Source organism: Ctenopharyngodon idella, chromosome 12 (assembly GCF_019924925.1).
Source record: "Ctenopharyngodon idella isolate HZGC_01 chromosome 12, HZGC01, whole genome shotgun sequence".
Classification (NCBI taxonomy): Eukaryota; Metazoa; Chordata; class Actinopteri; order Cypriniformes; family Xenocyprididae; genus Ctenopharyngodon; species Ctenopharyngodon idella.
The window spans coordinates 24,162,513-24,181,802 of NC_067231.1; the positions used below are offsets into that span (position 1 = coordinate 24,162,513).

The window sequence follows — 19,290 nt, forward strand, 5'->3', positions numbered from 1 at the left end:
TAGATTTTTTTTTGTGTTAGAAGTTTATTTCAAGTTACTTACAAAGTTATCATGAATGTCACTAGAGGGCAGCAGGGTGCTTTGTAGAAAAATTATATTTACGGAATCTCGCCTAGGGTGCCAAAAAGGCTAGAAACGGCCCTGGGCACTATTTTCTGACAATCCTTCTTTTAATCTTTATTTTTTATTTTTTTATTTTTTTTTTAGATCAGTGGTTCTCAGCTGGCTCTGATAGCACAATGGCAAAAAAAATATGATAAAATAAACTGTAACTAATAATAATAATAAATAAAGTAAAAAAAATATTTTTTTCATGGAATATATATATATATATATATATATATATATATATATTTAATTTTTTTATTTTTTGTCGTTGCTTGATACTGTGTGTGTGTGTGTATATATATATATATATATATATATATATATATATATATATATATATATATATATATATATATACACACACTATATACATATATGATTGATGTGTGTGTGTGTGTGTGTGTGTATATATATATATATCAATCAATCAACATCGACAAAAAAAATAAAAGTAAATTAAACATCCTTCAAACATCCAAAATCAATCACCATCGACAAAAAAATAAAAAAAAATATATATATGTATATATATATTTTTTTTATTACATTTTTTTTTATAAATTTTAATAGTAAAGTAAAAAATTTAATATATATATATATATGATTGTGTGTGTGTGTGTGTATATATATATATATATATATCTCAATCAATCAACATCGACAAAAAAAAAATATATATATATATATATATATTTTTTTTTTTTTATCGATGTTGATTGATTTTGGATTTTTGAAGGATGTTTAATTTACTTTTATTTTTTATTACTTTTTTTAATTAATTTTAATAGTAAAGTAAAAAATTTAATTTTTATTTTATATATATATATATATATATATATATATATATATATATATATATATATATAATTCTATAAATTTTTTTTACTTTATTTACTATTATTATTTGCATTTGCATTTTATTTTATTATTTGCTTTTTTGCCATTGTGCTATCAGAGCCATTTTTGCAGTAAAAAGCGAGACAATTTTCTGGCAAGCAGTATTTCTTTTTAATAGCTTTTAATAAACACACAAACACAAGCTTTGATAAGAGAAGCGAGTCAGAGGCACAGAGTTGGGTTCTCGTGAATGAATGAAGTCTTCATCAGAGCTCACACTCCTTCAGACACAACTTACAGTACAGGTGTTTTCAGAAATTCAACTAAATACAAACATTACACTGTTTAGCCAGATCAAATGAATACAAAACTATTGAGTTGTTTTTTCATGTTTTAGTCTAACAATATCAAGTAACAATTACAGTCTAAAATGTGTTAATGTTGGGAAATGAGCACATGCAACATTTTTCTAGTGCTGGTCCCATGTCAAAACAGACCACATACTGTATTGATTATATATTGATATTTTTAAGGGGATTATAAATCACGACATACAGAAATCCCTACACACACAAGAAACAGTTTTATCGCTGCTAAAATAAATTATTCTGCTGCAGCATAAAGTTTTTTTTTTTTTTTTGTTCAGTCAAAGAAAAAAAAAGCAGAACGGGATTTAGTCCGACATTCATCAGATAAACACTATTCACTACAACCATGAAAACAGGCAACATGTTCCATTCATCATAACAAAAGATCATTTATTGTTTTTGGTTTTGCAGGAGAAGCAATCTAATACATGGTCCTCAGAATAGGGCCTTTAATTGTAAGTAATGAGTCTTTTAATACAATCACATGCTATTACAGTACGTTGAGAATTACTGTGAGTAGAAACAAAGCATCTCAAGATGGTAGACGTTGCAGCATGTTATATTTCAAGTATTGAAAAGTGTTTCCAATGCATGCAGGTGTTAAAATGTGTCCACCATCATGTTATCAATGGTCAGGTCAATACACATTTTTACCTATAACAAAACTGCCACTTTGATGCTTTTAAATGTTTTTTACGGATATATTGCGCAATATACTAGAGAACTGTGAGCTGTCGTTCTGATGCTTGGAAAAAAACTACCATTATTTCATGTTCCTTCATTTTATTTTATATTTTTATGCTCATCTGATATGAATATGAAAGGTGTTTGCCTCAACTGTTGATTGTGACAACAAATAATGTGATTAAACCCATCAAACGTTATACATCTGAAATGGATTTGAATGCAGCATAAAAGCAACATTACTGTTTAAATGAATCACTGCCTTTCTCAAATCCTAATACTGCTCTTAAAAGTAACTAAATACAACTAAAATCAATAGTTCCTAGTCTCTGTTTTTACTACAATTCCTCCATCACAATCTCCCAATACTAAACTAATAACCCAGTGTTACTCAGAACACATTTTCTTTGTTTTATTATAAAATGAACCTTTTTGGTGAGTACTGTATATACAGCATTGTGTTACAGGCACAAGCACAATATATTCAATGGCATTCTGTTTTTGACTTTCAGTCATGTTATGTCCTTCTAAATAAAGGCTAAATGGCTATTAGTGAAAGGAATGGTAAATACATAGCACCATTTTTTGTTGGAAAACAAAGAAACTATTAAAAAAAAAAAAAAAAAAGCTTTCAACACCGCCAGTCTAACCGTGGTATTTAAAAGGACAGTTCATCCAAAACTAAAAATTCTGTCATCATTTACTCACCCTCAATTTGTTCCAAACCTGTAGGAATTTCTTTCTTTTGATGAACATGAGAAGATATTTTAAAAAAAGATGGCTAACCCAACAGTTGATGGGCCCCACTGACTTCCATAGTATGGAAAAAAAATACTATGGAAGTCAATGGGGACCATCAACTGTTTGGTTACCAACATTCTTCAAAATATCATCTTTTGTGTACAGCAGAAGAAAGAAATTCATACTGGTTTGGAACAGCTTGAGGCTGAGTAAATGATGACAGAATTTTCATTTTTGTGTGAACTATCCCTTTAATTTACTTCATCTATGAATTCTCAATGCAGCTTCATTGAAAACACTTCCTTTCATTGTCCCTATAATTTAATACATGCGCTTTGGTTAAAATACATCAAAAACCTTTTTATAAGTATTTTTGGCCGTATAAGGAAAGAAAATGAAACAAACACACATTATGGCTAATAATGATGCACGTTTCTGCGACAAACACACACTCTAGGCACTTAATTAGCTAAAAGAAAAGCTCTTCAGAGGTTCTTTGTCAACAGAGCAAACATAAAATACTATGTACATATATGTAAAAAGTGTTATAAATAGGTTTTAAACCATAGATACTATATACATCTTCAAATGATGACAGTATTGAATATGTCTTTTCGGGTGGCAGTGGGGTTGATTTTGACTGACCCCCGGGTGAAGATACTGCGTGATTTCACTTCTCAGTGGATGCAGTGCGATACTTTGGCTTCAAAGCTGTATTTCCAGGTAGCGGCCACAAGAGTGCGGTGCCACCTCACTCCCGTTTTCTTAAGATGACGTAGATTAACCCACTTATGAACGCCAGAGGGAAGGCTACCCAGGCCAAGATGTAGGAAAAGCCATAGAACTCTGTCTCAGGGACCCACTCGGAGTTCATTACCGTATAAATGATTGCTCCACTCATAACAAAAAGACCTGAGGAAGGAGGAAGAGAAGGAAAATTAAAATCTGGAAATGCAAAAAAAAAAAAAAAAAAGACTTACCCTATATAAATCATATGTATTTTATATTTTTAAGCCTTAATGGGAACTCCAATGTTGTTTAACATTACTTTAACATTGTAAATTTTTATTAGGACATTAGGACATAATTTACACACTTCCATTTATGCTATTTCATGCTTTTTATGACTTTAACACTATTCTAAAGTGTAGAAAATAGTAATAATAAAGAAAGTTTTGAGTCTCTTATGCTCACCAAAGCTGCATTTATTTAATCAAAAATACAGTAATGTTGTGAAATATTATTAAAATGTAACTACTTTTTATTTTAACGCATTTATTACTGTGATGTCAAAGCTGAATTTTCAGCATCATTTCTCTAGTCTTCAGTGTCACATGATCCTTCATAAATCATTCTAATATGTTGATTTGCTGCTCCAGAAACATTTCTTATTATTATCAATGTTGAAAATAGTTGTCCTGCTTAATATTTTTTGGAAATCATGTTTTTCAGGATTCTTTGATGAATAGAAAGTTAAAAAAGAACAGCATTTATTTGAAAAAAGAGAAAATTTTGTAATTTTATAATTGTTTTTACTGTCACAATTGATCAGTTTAATGCGCCTTTCATAAATTAAAGTATTAATTTATTTTATTTATTAAAAAAAAAAAAACACTAACCCCCTAAACTTTTCTAATTTTAAAGACTTTTTCATTTTATTTATTTATTTTACTTTACTTTGCATTAGAAACATTTTTAAGGATTTGGGAACACTTTTGTGGTCAGGATATTACATTTAATGTCTGATAATGAGTTTTGTAATCATGAATATTTTAGCATTACAACTTTTTTGCAAGCTTTGTTTCAAGTTTTTGGACCTCTGTATTTCTAAAACCCTGTCTACAGACATGGTTGTAATTGAGAATGAAGTCTTTACTCGTGTACAACAGTTAAAAACAAGGAAACTTGCTAAATATTTACTAAGTAACAGTCACCCAACTAATGTGTTTTTTGGCCTAGTCTTGACTATGAAGTCTGCGTGAGAGGGAGGAAATATGACAAGGCACTTTCACGTTCTTTTATGTCAGGCGGTCCACAGACCACCTTCAGAGTGCCAGTCTTGACATTTCATCTTGTGGCAGCAGCTGTGTATCCTGTGCCAACTCAGTGGGCACCTGTAACTGTCTGGCTTTGTGCTGTTTACACCCTCAGCTCTCCTCTGACATTTAGCTTTCAATTAGTGTCCGTCCTCTCTGATGACACTCAAAGATATGAACTCTAAAAGCCCTCAGTACGTACTGAAAGATCAAGCATTCATGGCGCCCACAGAATTATTCATTATCCGGGAACAGTAATGATTTCTAATAATATTCCATCATCATTACATCTGAAAGACCCAAGAATTTAATTAAATATTTCTAATAAGAGCTATCATTTTACATTAGCTGCAGTAAATGACTAAAACGCATCTTTCCGTATCTTATCTTTTACACGTATTGTTTACCAGTCCATAAATGAAGAGAAACGCTTCGTTTTGGTAGCCTTGTCTATTTATAACTCTGCGTGCCGCATTATTTAATCTCAAGAAATCGTAACCGAATTATTGGCAGGAAGTTTGCCTATAACTACGGCTGAGCGCATTAAAGGGTTTCCTGCGCTGTCTGTGGCTTAATGAGAGTTGACAGGACTCATTAGACTAACAAGACTAAGGCCAAAGGTCTTTTCATCTAGCTGAATGAAAGCAGATACACCTCCATTAGAACAGAGGAGATCAGTCGATGTCCCATAGATCATCTTTTATTAATAAATGCTAATTGATCTCAGATCACCTGAGCCAACGCATATGCAATTCATCGTTCTCATTCGTTTCTACTGCGAGCGCTTTGGGTCTATTAACACTGCATGAGTGTGTCAGCATGTTATGTCAACCTCATTAGCATCTGCAAACAACCAAGTTGATCCATTGCGCCATTTTCACATGACATCATGATACCAAAGTCCTTTTAAGACAAGTCATTTCCCTCTCGTGAGTGCAAGTGCAGCTCCTATCTCTTTGAATGGGGAAACATCAAATTCTCCAAAGCTGTTCGCCAAGCTTTCGATTAAATTTCATATTTGAAATCAATGAAATCTGACAACAACTGTCTCATAAATTTTGTTTATAAATGCTGGAATCATGACAAAAAAAATTGCATTTTTTAGGCTGGAGTTTCTAACGGCAGCTGCAGTGTCGCGATTACTTTTCCAATGGGCAGTTGGCTCTTATTCAGAAGGCGGGACTTATTCCGCCATATTGCGCATTGCAGTTTCTCCCATTCATAATAATACAAGTGCAGCGTTTTTCTATATATAAAGTCTTTGACAATACTCACTAGCAAAGATCTGGAATGCTCCAGTAAGGAAGAAGCGTCCACCCTTCTGAAGCGTAAAGAGCTGGCAGAAGAACAGGAAGAGAGACAGGAAGCTGAAGATGATTGACAGGATCATGAGGGCTTGGACTGCCTGGATCCAAACTGAAAGACAGAAAGCATTTCAAAACATTAGTGCATTTACTTATTCCTGAAACCACTTAGGGCAGTTTGAACCTTGCAGAAATAAAAACATTTGCTCTTGGGAAAAAGATGGTCATTTAAAATGAACACGAATGGGCATTAAGCAGGTCGTTATTTCTTTTCTCATCTGCTATTCTCGATCGATCACAGAGGATGTACCGGTAGTTGCACTTTTACATTGAAGTGCAACTGGAGATATGTATTATTGATAATGACAAAGGATGAGTTGGCAAAAAACAACATCAAATATCAGTTCATAATGAATTCATGTTGTTGCCAATGTTACATTTATGTTTGATGGTTGTTTTATGGATATAAAGAGCATTGGAGAATCCAGGAACCCTTAATGCATTGTGCAATCACATAATGAGGTTTCTGTTTCTAAAAGCTCTTAGCAGGTTACCAGCACCTGATATCGATCCTCTCCTCTTGACGTCCCAGGGCCAAAATGCGGCAACTTACACAAGGAGCTCCATTAACTCCATATTACCTACATTTGATGGCTTTAAAAGCCTCCTGTATGTCATTTTTATCCTGCATTAGAGCCATTCCTCCCTTTTACATGTGTGGACAGCAGAAAGTAAATGTTTGCATTAGTATTTTCTTTTCTTTCTTTCTTTCTTTCTTTCTTTACTGACCCTTCAAAAGTTCTTTACTGACCCCAAACTTTTGAAAGGTAGTGTAGACTGATTTGCAAGACAGAAGCTTTGGACATTAAAGGAATAGTTCACCCAAAATTTCATTTACTCACCCTCAAGTTGGTCCAAACCTGTATGAATTTCTTTCTTCTGCTGAACACAAAAGATAATCTGAAGAATGTCGGTAACCAAACAGTTGATAGGCCCCATTGACTTGGTCCATCAACTGTTTGGTTACCCATATTCTTCAGAATATCTTCTTTTGCGTTCAGCATCAGAAAGAAACTTTTTTTGTTTGGACCAACCTGAGGGCGAGTAAATGATGACAGAATTCTCATTTTTGGGTGAACTATCCCTTTAAGTTCTTCCATCATAGCGTGCAGTGAGACTGGTTTGTGTGAGTCTGAGATTGATGAAGAATGTTGTGGCAGATGTTTTAGTTTAATGTTTAGCGTGTATTCTGGCTTTGGAATGTCCCATTATGTACAAAAGATTCAATGTTTCTGTTTTAGCATTGTTATCCTCAATCGAGTTTTAAAAGGGATAGTTCACCTAAAAGGCAAATTCTGTCATTATTTACTCACTCGTTGGATTTCAAAGCTGCATAAGGGTAAGGTTCTCTGGATTATTAAGATGCTCTTCACAGTAAGAAAATGATTGTTCACCAAAAAGAACCAAAAATGGTTCTTCTAAGGTATTGCTACAAAAATATAAGACATGATTACTCTTAAGCCCAAAGTATAGTTCACTTTTTTTATGCATACACGAGGGTCAGCGTACAGTGCTCGTGACGTGAATTTTATCATCAGAACAGTACGCGCATCGCCGGATTTTTGTAACCGCACGTTGAACGTGCAGGGCGCACATGCGCATTTAATTTTTTTTTGCAGTAATTAGTTTATCCACAAGGTGGCAAACGTGCCCTGGGGGCATCGATTCACAAGATAGTCAAAGAAAAACTGCATAAACAGAACAGACCGGAACGCATGCAAGCTACAGCGACGATGGAGGCCTACATAGACAAGAGATTGTGTGAAGAGGTTAGAAAGTACCCTCATTTGTACAACTCTAGCATACAAAGATAGTTACATGGGTTGTAACTTGTGGAAAGAGTTTGCTCAAAACTGCGCATGTGCCGAACGTCTGTGTATAAGTACGAGTCAAATGCAGTATACTTTTCAAGGCTGTGCGTTGACTGTGTGCGTACACTAGCGTACAAGTATACACAGGGCTTAAAGGAACACTCCACTTTTTTTGAAAATAGGCTCATTTTCCAACTCCCCTAGAGTTAAACAGTTGAGTTTTACCGTTTTCGAATCCAGTCAGCTGATCTCTGGGTCTGGCGGTACCACTTTTAGCATAGCTTAGCATAGTTCATTGAATCTGATTAGACCGTTAGCATCTCGCTTAAAAATGATCAAAGAGTTTCGATATTTTTCCTATTTAAAACTTGACTCTTATGTAGTTACATCGTGTACTAAGACCGACGGAAAATGAAAAGTTGCGATTTTCTAGGCCAATATGGCTAGGAACTATACTCTCATTCTGGCGTAATAATTAAAGAACTTTGCTGCCGTACCATGGGTGCAGCAGGTGCAATGATATTACGCAGCGCAATATAAACGATGCTAACGGTCTAATCAGATTCAATGAACTATGCTAAGCTATGCTAAAAGTGGTACCGCCAGACCCGGAGATCAGCTGAATGGATTCGAAAACAGTTCAACTCAACTGTTTAACTCTATGGGAGTTGGAAAATGAGCCTATTTTCAAAAAAAGTGGAGTGTTCCTTTAAGAAAATGGTTGTTTTAAAAATTTGTTAACTGAAAGGTTGTTTGAGGAACCAAAAATGGTTCTTCTATGGCACTGCTGCGAAAATTGCTGTACAGAAAAAGAAAGTCTTTTGTTTCACAAAAGAAAGTCAGGTTTGGAATGACATGAGGGTCAGTAAATGATGTTTTTTTAGGGAAGCAATACTTCTAAAACATATGACCCTGATTACTCTGATTATGTAAAACTTGTCTAAGGAGAAGCGTGAGCATGAACATGTCGTAGTTGATCTCTTTCTATCTCAGTCTCTACCTTTTCCGTGCCCAAGCAGTAATAAGTGGAATGCATGGGTTGTCCAGCATGTCTATTTCTTATCCAAGGGTCATTCCTGTAGCATCATGTTTCCACCTCTCTCTCTCTCTCTCTCTCTCTCTCTCTCTCTCTCTCTCTCTCTCTCTCTCCTCTCATGTTCAGCTGTGTCTGCCGCTCCCCTTATAGCCACTGGAACTGTCAAGCCTCTAAAGCAGATAGGCCTACTACAGATTAAAACAAAATCAGAGCCAATACTATAGCCTCCAAAACTACCAGATCCTCTGCTAGAGCCTAATGCAAAATAAGACCATCAGACTCACAGTGTACAATTTCCAGGAAAAGAATATAGAAACACTTGATCAAGTCCTGGAAAATCTAAACTTCTCAAGTTCCTAAACACGATCTTTGCACTTTTGTGGTGAAGAATTGGCAATGTGATTGCTCCAAAATTCTAGTAATGATCTCATTAACAGCAAAATCGTAAAGCTCAGGCAGACATGGATAACCCTAAAAGGACAAGAAAACGTTTTTGAGCTTGTAAATATCTCAGAATGGAAACAAGTGTGAAAATGGCATTTGTTTTTCTTAGAACATCTCATCAGAGACCATACGAGGAGACTATTCTAGTATGCATCCATAAATAATACAATGTTCTGCAACTATCTGTTTGTTTACATACGGGGGTTACCGCACCCACACAATACAAATGATGCAATCAATCTCAATTATCTCTCAACAATGGAGTAAAAATAGAAGCACATCCCCTCAAACAGTCCATTTACTCACTGTAACTAAGTTTATCCTCAGTTTATCTATCCTCACATGAAGTAAACATTTGGAGTATCCTGAAAAAAGGTGCGGCTGTACTCATTTTGAGTTTGACAACACCCTATGTATTTCTGTCAACAGTCTTGCATGTGTATTTCAGGACAGAAGGTATCGTTTTGGAAAGCGGAGGCCTTGTGTTTGCATTTAGAGGGGTACGTATGGTCCTGGGTGTGAAGAATGTGGCTTAACAGATGATAAATATGCACCGGGGAAACATAACACAGGGGTGCGAGGTATGTGCGCTCATACTAGACTGCCATAACCTCGGTTTGGTCCATGAAACAGCTCTCTATATAAGGATGATGAATAGGATTTCACGCATGCTTTAGCTGCCAGTGTTGAGTAGCTTCGCCATGCCAGCTGTTCCGCATCACTCCCGGTGTAAAATACACCATTCAGGTGATCTTAGGATGGTTTTGCACTTGGTTTGATTGATTGTTTGTTCGATTTAACCCCTTTGATTTGTCCCTGACCCTGCAGGAATTGTTTTGCATTACACATTTAGTACTGAAGTACAGTATGTTTGTGTTTTATCCAATGTAGTGAGAAGAACATTTTCCATTTTGATTCACCACTGACATCTTATACAGTACATACAGAATGGCAATTGTATTTGTCTTCATTACTACACTGTAAAAAATAATTTTCATGATTTGTTATCACAACATTTTTCTTTTGTCAGATCAACTTAGATAATTAATGTGGTTCAGATAACATAATATTTTCTGTCGATTAAACCAATTGCCTTCATTGTATTAACTCTAATAGAATTTCAGTGGCGCCAAGGTAACTTACTTTTTTTAAGTTAAACCAACAATTATTTTTTTTTACAGTATAGAGAAGTGAAGAATGTGAGCTACTGTTCGAAGGTCATTTATTCAAAGAAAAGTAGGTTGAGAAATGCATTATACTATAAGGGTTAGATATATCATGAATGGTATTTTTTTTAAAAGCTATTTTTTTTCCAAATGCAATATACAACTTTTAATATTAAAAATGTTTTACCATGTTAGCATTTTTTCTAAAAATTTACATTTTTAGATGAATAAATCCTGTAAAAATATTGTCCATGCTGACTATTCTGTTACCTAATGCTGGCATGTACAACCTTAAGGTTAAATGTGTTAACAAAAACATTTATGAATATAAATATTACAGTGACTGACATACACTATCGTTCAAAAGGTTAAGGTTCAAATGTTTTTAAAAGAAGTCTTTAATGCTCGCCAAGACTGCATTTATTTGATTAAAATTCAGTTAAAACAGAAATATTGTGAAATATTAATATAATTTAAAATATCTGTTTTCTATTTTAATATATTTTAAAATTTATTTTATTCCTGTGATGGCAAAGCTCAATTACTCCAGTCTTCAGTGTCACATGATCCTTTAGAAATCATTCTAATATGCTGATTTGGTGCTCAAGAAACATTTCTTATTATTAACAATGTTGAAAACAGTTACATTTTTTGATAAATGGACAGTTCAAAAGAACAGCATTTATTTGAAATAGAAACAATGTTAAAGTCTTCAGTGTCACTTAAACAATTCAATGCATCCTTGCTGTACAGTACATGAAGGTTCACATTTTTAATGTTGTTATTTGTTTGCAGGTTAAATGCCATCTATAGCCCTAAACACGCAAAACGCTCTAATTCAAAGATATTGCTTGTCATGCAACAATTTAAAACCTAAGACCCTCTTTACAGCCTAGATTACCGTCAATAACCACCATAAGAAGTAACTGCAAAGTGCAAACTTTGACAGAAAAACTGCATTTTTTCCAGCACCATAGCAATGACACGTGAGCGAGCGCATGAGTGCAGGACAGAAAAGCCCTTCAGTATGTGCCCACCCCCACACCACGCCCTAAACAAACACAGCACATTATAGGTGCTACGCCAACTGACTGGGAGCTATGAAATAACACAGCAAAGCATTCTGGTCCTGCCTCATTACCAAAGTGCACAGAGAGGCGTTTCCCGCTCTAAAACTATGACATCATCTCACCCTCCAAGTACAGCCAATAGTGTAACAGTGATCTGATTGAGAATGTTCACTTAAAAATCAACATTTTTCTATTTTATGATTTAAAAATACATATTTTATATACATGTTTTATGGCAAGATTAACTCAAAAATAACACCTTTAGTTTGTATTTTTACTGAAAATTTGGTTAATACTCTCTTTCAAACTGCCTTCATTATTTTATTATTAACAAATAATTACAACCCCGTCGTTGGCGTTCTGATTCATGGGTGTGACTCAAATCACACCATGTTTGGCCTACGGTGATCCGATGCTACGCCATCACACACGGATCAAAATCTAAGCTGCTTCAAATGCTCTACCTCTGCCCCACCCCATATGTTCTCAAACCTCTTTGCAACCCAGCACTCTCCACTCCCAAACAAGGGGCCCGAGCTCAGCACCGGCAACCAGACTATTTATACAGTCTGCATGAGCTGATGTTTAAGAGGGGTCTGTTGTGGATTGAAACTGCATGCTTGCATTTTCACCCCTAGATGGCAGTACTGAGGTGTGAGGCAGAGTGGGCACACCCACCCCAGAGCGTGGTAAACAGGCAAAGGGGCTTTGACAGTTATGCCAGAATAAAGCCCTCTGTGAATAACCTGCTATGTGTAACATACCGAGGGTGTCTCTTTAACCCTTTAAAGAGAAGCAGACCTTTTCCTAGCTTGACATGAATATTATTGCACCATATATGTTTGGTTTCATACATTAATTCTTAAATATAAACATTTATCAGGATCCTACCTCCAGTGTCGGCAGGGTCACATCTGTAGTCATTATTGATTGTGGTGCAGTTTGTCCAGAGGTCTGAACTGCTGTTGGGGTTAACAGCCCATGCCTGTTAGAGGATGCAAGAATACTCATTAGCAGGGATTAAACATCCAAAATATTCTCTTACAGCTGGTTTAAACTGTGATAGATAGATAGATAGATAGATAGATAGATAGATAGATAGATAGATAGATAGATCTGAACTGCAGAATAGTTACTTACACTGACTATAGTGGACACGAGGAGCAGAACCAGTGCTGCCACATGCAAGACGACGATTCCCAGTAAGAGGAGCAGCATGATGTTTCCTTACGGTTCTGTACAAACACCGAAACATTTTATTGATAAAATACAACAGTGATGTGTTATAAGTTATAATATAGCCCTTTAACATTATTTTTGGAATTTACTATTACTATTTAGGTTGTTATATATAAATATGTAAAGGTTTTATTAATAAAATATTAATAAATTATATTTTTTGAGTTTGAGTTGATATAATAAAATATAATATAATTAATATAATATATCAGGCGTTTTTATTAACAACAACAACAAAGTTTTAACCAGTGCATTAAAAGCTGATTATTACATAGTAGCTTACGTCTTTTAATATAACCTTGTCTTTTTATTGTGAGATTTATTAAAACTTTCTAAAGTCTAATTATTAACTAGAATGTTCGCCCGAAAATTGCAATCACTCAGAACGCAGTTAGTTGGCATAATGTACACCATTTTTCACCATCAATTTTGGAGAGTTACAACGAAGTGCAAAACGGCTCTAAATAATTAAGCAATAATAAAGTCACGCGTGTCCCTCTACAAAGTCAGATATCAGCGTATGGATGAGCCAGAGCACTTTATCCCGAAGGCAAGAATTAGGCTACTGTCTCCTCTGATCCGCTACGTTCTTTTTTATAAATACTCATAAACAGGCAATGTACTTTTGTACTGCAATATAAATCCAACTTACTGCTCGCAAAGTGAAATTAAGTCCACAAAAATGGATGAAAACGCCGAAATGCAGCCGCGCCACTCGTTTCAAAAGTATTGCGTATTTCCAAAGTCCAGATCCCTGCGACTAGATTAATATTCTGTATGGAGCAGCAGCTTTAAAGAGTCTCATTATGGAAGCACAACGCCCTTTTTTCTGCGTGTCTACGTCAGGGCGCGCCCCACAGCGCACACTATGCGTAAGAGTGCAGGAAAACCACTGGGCTCTTAGTCATACAAACTCAACGAGGGCTGTGTTTGGTTCTCATGGATACCAACGTGGATGAAAAAATAGCCTATGCAGTTGTAGTAGTTTTGAGAGGTGCTCTTCTGGGAGAGCAGAGGTTTCCTCTCTGCTATCCTGCCATCCATGTCACTCTTCACACACTTTCATCAGCAAATGTATTTTCTCTTGGATCATGTTGGGTAATAAAAAAATGAAATAATAAAAATAAGTAAAATTATGAATTCATTTAATAATAGTATCACTTTAAACTGGAATAATGTCTTTATCCTTTTTTACAGTCATGGTTAACACATGATCATAACATAATTATTGCAGTTTGACTTTGAACTCTAGATTGTTTCTAAAGCAATAGAGCAGGTGGTAGTAACGAGTTAATTATCCGCTCTCTGTACTGTATATTTTCATTTCAGAAGTGGCTATTCAAGTAAACAAACACAAGTAGTTTGGGGGCTTTTTTTTTCTTGGCTCATTTGGAAGTTGCAGGATGTTCTTTTTCTTCGGTTGTTGCTATGGAAATGAGCAATACAAACTTGTTAAATGATTACTCTCAGTTCTCCCTGATACCGTCTGTGTGAAAATGAGTATGCCTATTAGCTGGCCTTTGGGAGGCCTCCAGGAATGTGCAGAATTCCTCTACAAGAGATTCCCCTCCCTTAAACTCTCCCTTCTCATCAGTCATCAAATAGGAAGTCAATAAAAAGAGGGAGGGTAGAGAGGGACTGAAAGAGTGTTGAGCGCTGTTCCTGATATGAGAGATATTTTATAGAGTGTTCAGATAATCAGGGAATAACAATGGATAACTGAGAATTATTTAAACCCTTCTTGTTTTTTTTTTTTGTTTTTTTTTTGTGATGGTTTTTGGATGACACTTACATAAAAAAAATTATATTCTTCCACTGCTTTGTCAGGTTTAAATGACTACATGACTTGTGGCTCGTACTTCACAGTCTTATCAAAGGTCAATTGTGTTGTCTGAGGCTCTTTGTGGTGTTGATTACATTCGTAAGACATCACTACAGTACCACTGCTGGTTTACATATATTTAACTAGAGTTTACATGATATTTTAATAGTTTACATTTTGTGGAAAACATTTTGTCCCATATATACAGATACATAGCAAATATAAAGAGATAAAATGCATGGATTTGAAGTGCAGATGTTGATTGTTCGGTAAGTTCAGGCCGTGGAATATGAGGACAGGAACTGAACTGATCAAAACGGTGCATTGTTGCATATCTGTGAGAGTCCACACATTTTTTCCAGCAGCATGACAGTGGCTTGTTGTTCTTGCTTATCACCCATTGACTCGACCAAGGAGCAATAATCCCTGTGGTACTATGGAATGTTCTGGCGTTCCAGTTACACAAACTAGAGATAAGTTAGGGAATGCAAACTTGACATGAGTGTAAATAGGGTCTTGTGTCCTCCATTAAATCTGACTTTCTTTTGCTCAATCAGAGGACGGCTGGGATTTTAACTGGACTGTTCAACACTTTGGGGGGTATTTGAATCTACTGTATAAAAATATGTGCACTTTTTGTAAATAAATAAATTCCTTATTGAAATTTAGTCTAATATAGCTGCAATATTGCAGCATACCTTTCCCAGATTTTTGTTATTTATTCTGTTTATTATTTTTCAACTTGACTTTTATCATCAGTAAGCGTGTCGGTTAAGCTGAAGTCATTTGATTTTGTTTATACATTTCTTATTTTATTATTTATTTTTATTTTTAATTTAATTTTATTTTATTTTAGTGTTATTTTATTTTAGTGTTTTATTTAATTTTATTTAATTTTTTTTTATTTTATTTACCATAAAACTAAATGCTTGGAAATGGTTAAATGTTATTGAATTAATAATGATAAGACAAATTAGAACATTTTGATCAAATACCATTATCCTTACTAGACAGTCCACATATTTCATATTTAATGGCCTCAATGCTATTTGAGACCAGACCAGTATCTCCAATATTACTTTGGAGATGCACTTCCATTATATGAAAAATGCTGCATCCATTATGTTAGCATTCTCCCATAACAGACATTTTTCCTTAAATCCAAATTTCCATTCACTAAAAATGTAAGCTTTTCACTGATATATGCTGATATATATTCACTGGATATTTGAATATTTTTCCAGGTATACCATGGCATGCAGTCCCATATATGCCAATGTTTGTAGAAATGTTGAGTAGAGAGAGGGGAAGTATAGGATCCATGCCAGTAGTGTTAAATTGCTGAATTCACCCCCACACACAAACACACACATACACACACACACACACCACCTGACCAGGTTCTAATGTTACACTCTACAGCCATTAAGAGTCTGTGATTTATATTTGTGAGTCACTGAGAGACAAGGCCAGACTTAAAAGCAGAAGTGTGTGTTTTGGGGTATGTACGTGGGTTAAGTGTTTGTGTACCCACATTTTAAGAGGTTTATCCATTATTATCCATATTGTTTGGGTTTGTAAAGTGGTTTTGACTCCTTGACTCTAAATCCCTGGAGATTGGAGACCAACAACATCATGTGTCCATGATAAAAGTACTTGATCCTCTGTCTAATATACAAACCCAAGGACTTTTCCACAGATAGGCACAATAATTTATTATAGTTTAGAGAAACTTGTCATGCCCTGCAACAGCTCAAATTGGGGGAAAAAAAGACCTTTCACGCATTGCAAAGGAAATGTGTTACATTGATTTTACTCTGTTAATGGGTGTTGTTAGGCATGACTTGAACGACCTGAGCCATATCAAGGGAACAGAACATCATACAGACGTTTGCCTGTAAGAAACCACATATCTGTTAAACCCTTTCTTTTCCCGAAGAATCCAAATGTTTTTCTCTCCTCTTTTCATTTAGAGGCTTTAACCAAATACCCATTATACTTTACAAAAAACAAGCATTACATAATGTCCACCCACAGCATGCTACCTCAAAGCGCTTATCTATTGTGACGCCTTCAGATGCATGTATTGGTCAGTTGAGAGACTTATCACATTAAACAGGAAACCCATTAGGGTTATCAACTTATCAACACACCCTCAACGAGTTTCATAGAAGAAATGAGTCAGACTTTAAAGGATCTACCAGGGAATAAACCTCATGAGCAAAAAGATAGAAGGTTGTAGCTCCTAAAGAAAGTGTGCATACAGTTAAGGCAGTTAAAAAACAACGAGCAGACTGTCTGTGAGAATAAAAACAACTGATCCCTTTTATGACTCGAGGGATGAGAGTAAATAAAGGACTTTCAAGGACTGCACAGATGTTTAGTTACTATTATACTCATTCAGACCTGTCATCATGTTTTCATTATGAGCACTAAGCTCACACATACAGCACCTAGTCAATGTACAATATGATACACCAACCCAATACAAGCATATAGCCTTATATTTATGTATTTGTATCTGGCCTCTCAATCTCACTTCCCCTAGTTCCAATTCTGATGTTGTGTGTCACACTTCCTGCAGTTTCCCTGGAGACGAAGCCATAAATAAACACCAGTGGACAGTATAAAAGCAGAGACTGGATGCTTGAATCATTCCACAGCATGATTCAGCAAGAGACAGAGAGAATGGAAGAGACCCTGTCCGCAAAATTAGCTTCCTTTTCTTCTAAACTGGCTGTCGATATGATGTTCATTTAACCAATCAATCAGATGGAGCCCTCAGACTTCCAGTAGACATTTCTGTAGACTTGTGTCTCCTGCCTAGCTAATGGGGAACATTTTTAGAACGTTCTGCCAAGGTTCTCTCAAAGTTATGAGCAAGTAACCTTAATAGAATATTTGTTCAAAGTCATCTGGTCTTTAATAATATTCTCAAAATATTAGCACAAAAACATTATTTATACATTAGTCTCGTGTTGCCAGACCTTCAGACTGATGGCAGAAGTTCTGGACTCCATCGCAGCTTTCATTGGCCAAGAACCGCCCATGAGGACGTCTGACCAACATGTCAAGCAACCAATCACAGTTCATTTTGTTCAGCGTCATGTTTAGGGGCTTGAAAAGCTAAAGTCGATGTCACTACAATAACAGACCGATGTGTAAAACTGTTGGATGTATTTTAAAGAGTATATGCCGTGAACTTCACATACTTTTGAATATCCAGCGTTTAGTTGATCATGATAAGCGTTCAGTGTCACAGTTGTAAACACAACGGTTTTCTTGTTCCATGAGGGGGTTTGGCATCAAGGCGGCTTTGTTTCCAGGTGGACGGTTAAGGCACACAACTCTCTCAGAAATCCTGAGGAATTCAACCAATCAGATGATGACTTTGAAACTCCCAAACTTTTTCCAGTTTTGTGTGCCTTATGCATCAGACATTCAGCCAACGGTCCGTCGGTGTGACATCTGAAGCTGAGACTATTCATACATTGTTTGTACAATGGTTTTTCTGAAAAGTTTTAGTTGGATGTTCGTCTAAAGCCGTGTTTCCACCGCAGGAACTTACCGCAGGAACTTTCCCCAGGAACTAGGGACTTTGGGGTGGTACTCGGTGTGATTCAACCGCAGAAACCAGGGTCTAAATGAAGTTCTGGGTAAAAATTTCCCCCTCAGAAAGTACCTGCTCGCTAGGTAGTACTTTTTTAAAGTACTACCTAGCGCAGCATTTTATTTCAACCACCATTTTGTAAAAGTCAGTTGCGGTGCATGCAGTAAGAGTAAAAATACGACAGATGGACCGATGATAAAGTTCAGTCTTTATTAAGCTTAAATGCGGAGGACGAAATCCAGCGGGAACTGGAAAGTCGCGCGCAGTCCTACTTCACCGGACTTAATCTTCTTGGTACTTCAGACCTCGATAGAAACACAGCTAGCAACAGGTCTTGGGGGAAAAAAGTTCCTGGGACAAATTGTTCCGGGTAATTTCGGTGGAAAAGTGGCTTAACAGTTTTTTAAATGTTACTTCTTGTTTCAGAATGTTCAGGAAACATTCAGAAGTAACATTCGCAAAATGTTCACTACATCGGAACATTGTAACGAAACGTTCTTAGAACATTTTTTTGTTAGCTGGGTGGCTATATGGCGTTAGTTTAGAGTGCTAGGAGGTTGATAATCCTGTACAACTTCATATGAATGAAGAAGTTTGAGGTCACACAATCATGAATGGCAGGGATTCCCTTTCTACCCGTTGTGCTGTGGTCTAACTGCAGTTGAACAGGGCAGCTGGGTCTGCATATCTTGTCTACTTCAGATTTCCTGTTTTATGTTACGAATGACATGTACCAGCTAATCATTCTGTGGTTTGAGGGCAACCATTTCTAGGAAAACATTCTCTCTCCTTTTTTCATTGTACTCTGTACAGCTTTATTGTTGTAGAATGTGAACTATTTCCTGACACAGAATATATCCTGTGCTCATTCAATGCTGAGGTCATTATCATTATTGGATGCACCTGAAATGTATTGTATTATGTCATAGACTGGCGCCACTGTTACAAGCTTAA

At 35.7% G+C, this 19,290-nt stretch overlaps 1 protein-coding gene and 1 long non-coding RNA gene across 2 annotated transcripts in view; one reads left to right on the forward strand and one right to left on the reverse strand.

The window, feature by feature from the left end:
- The window catches only part of LOC127523631 (uncharacterized), a 71,618-nt gene that overhangs the window by 38,587 nt on the left and 13,741 nt on the right, over positions 1-19,290 (forward strand). The window lies entirely within an intron of this gene.
- pmp22b (peripheral myelin protein 22b) lies at positions 1,683-13,723 on the reverse strand. The gene is made up of 5 exons (XM_051914563.1): positions 13,557-13,723; positions 12,806-12,900; positions 12,557-12,650; positions 6,050-6,190; positions 1,683-3,650 (listed from the first exon to the last, which is right to left on the reverse strand). Exons 2-5 carry the CDS (start codon positions 12,881-12,883, stop codon positions 3,490-3,492), a joined length of 474 nt encoding a protein of 157 aa, XP_051770523.1. The 5' UTR covers positions 12,884-12,900; positions 13,557-13,723; the 3' UTR covers positions 1,683-3,489.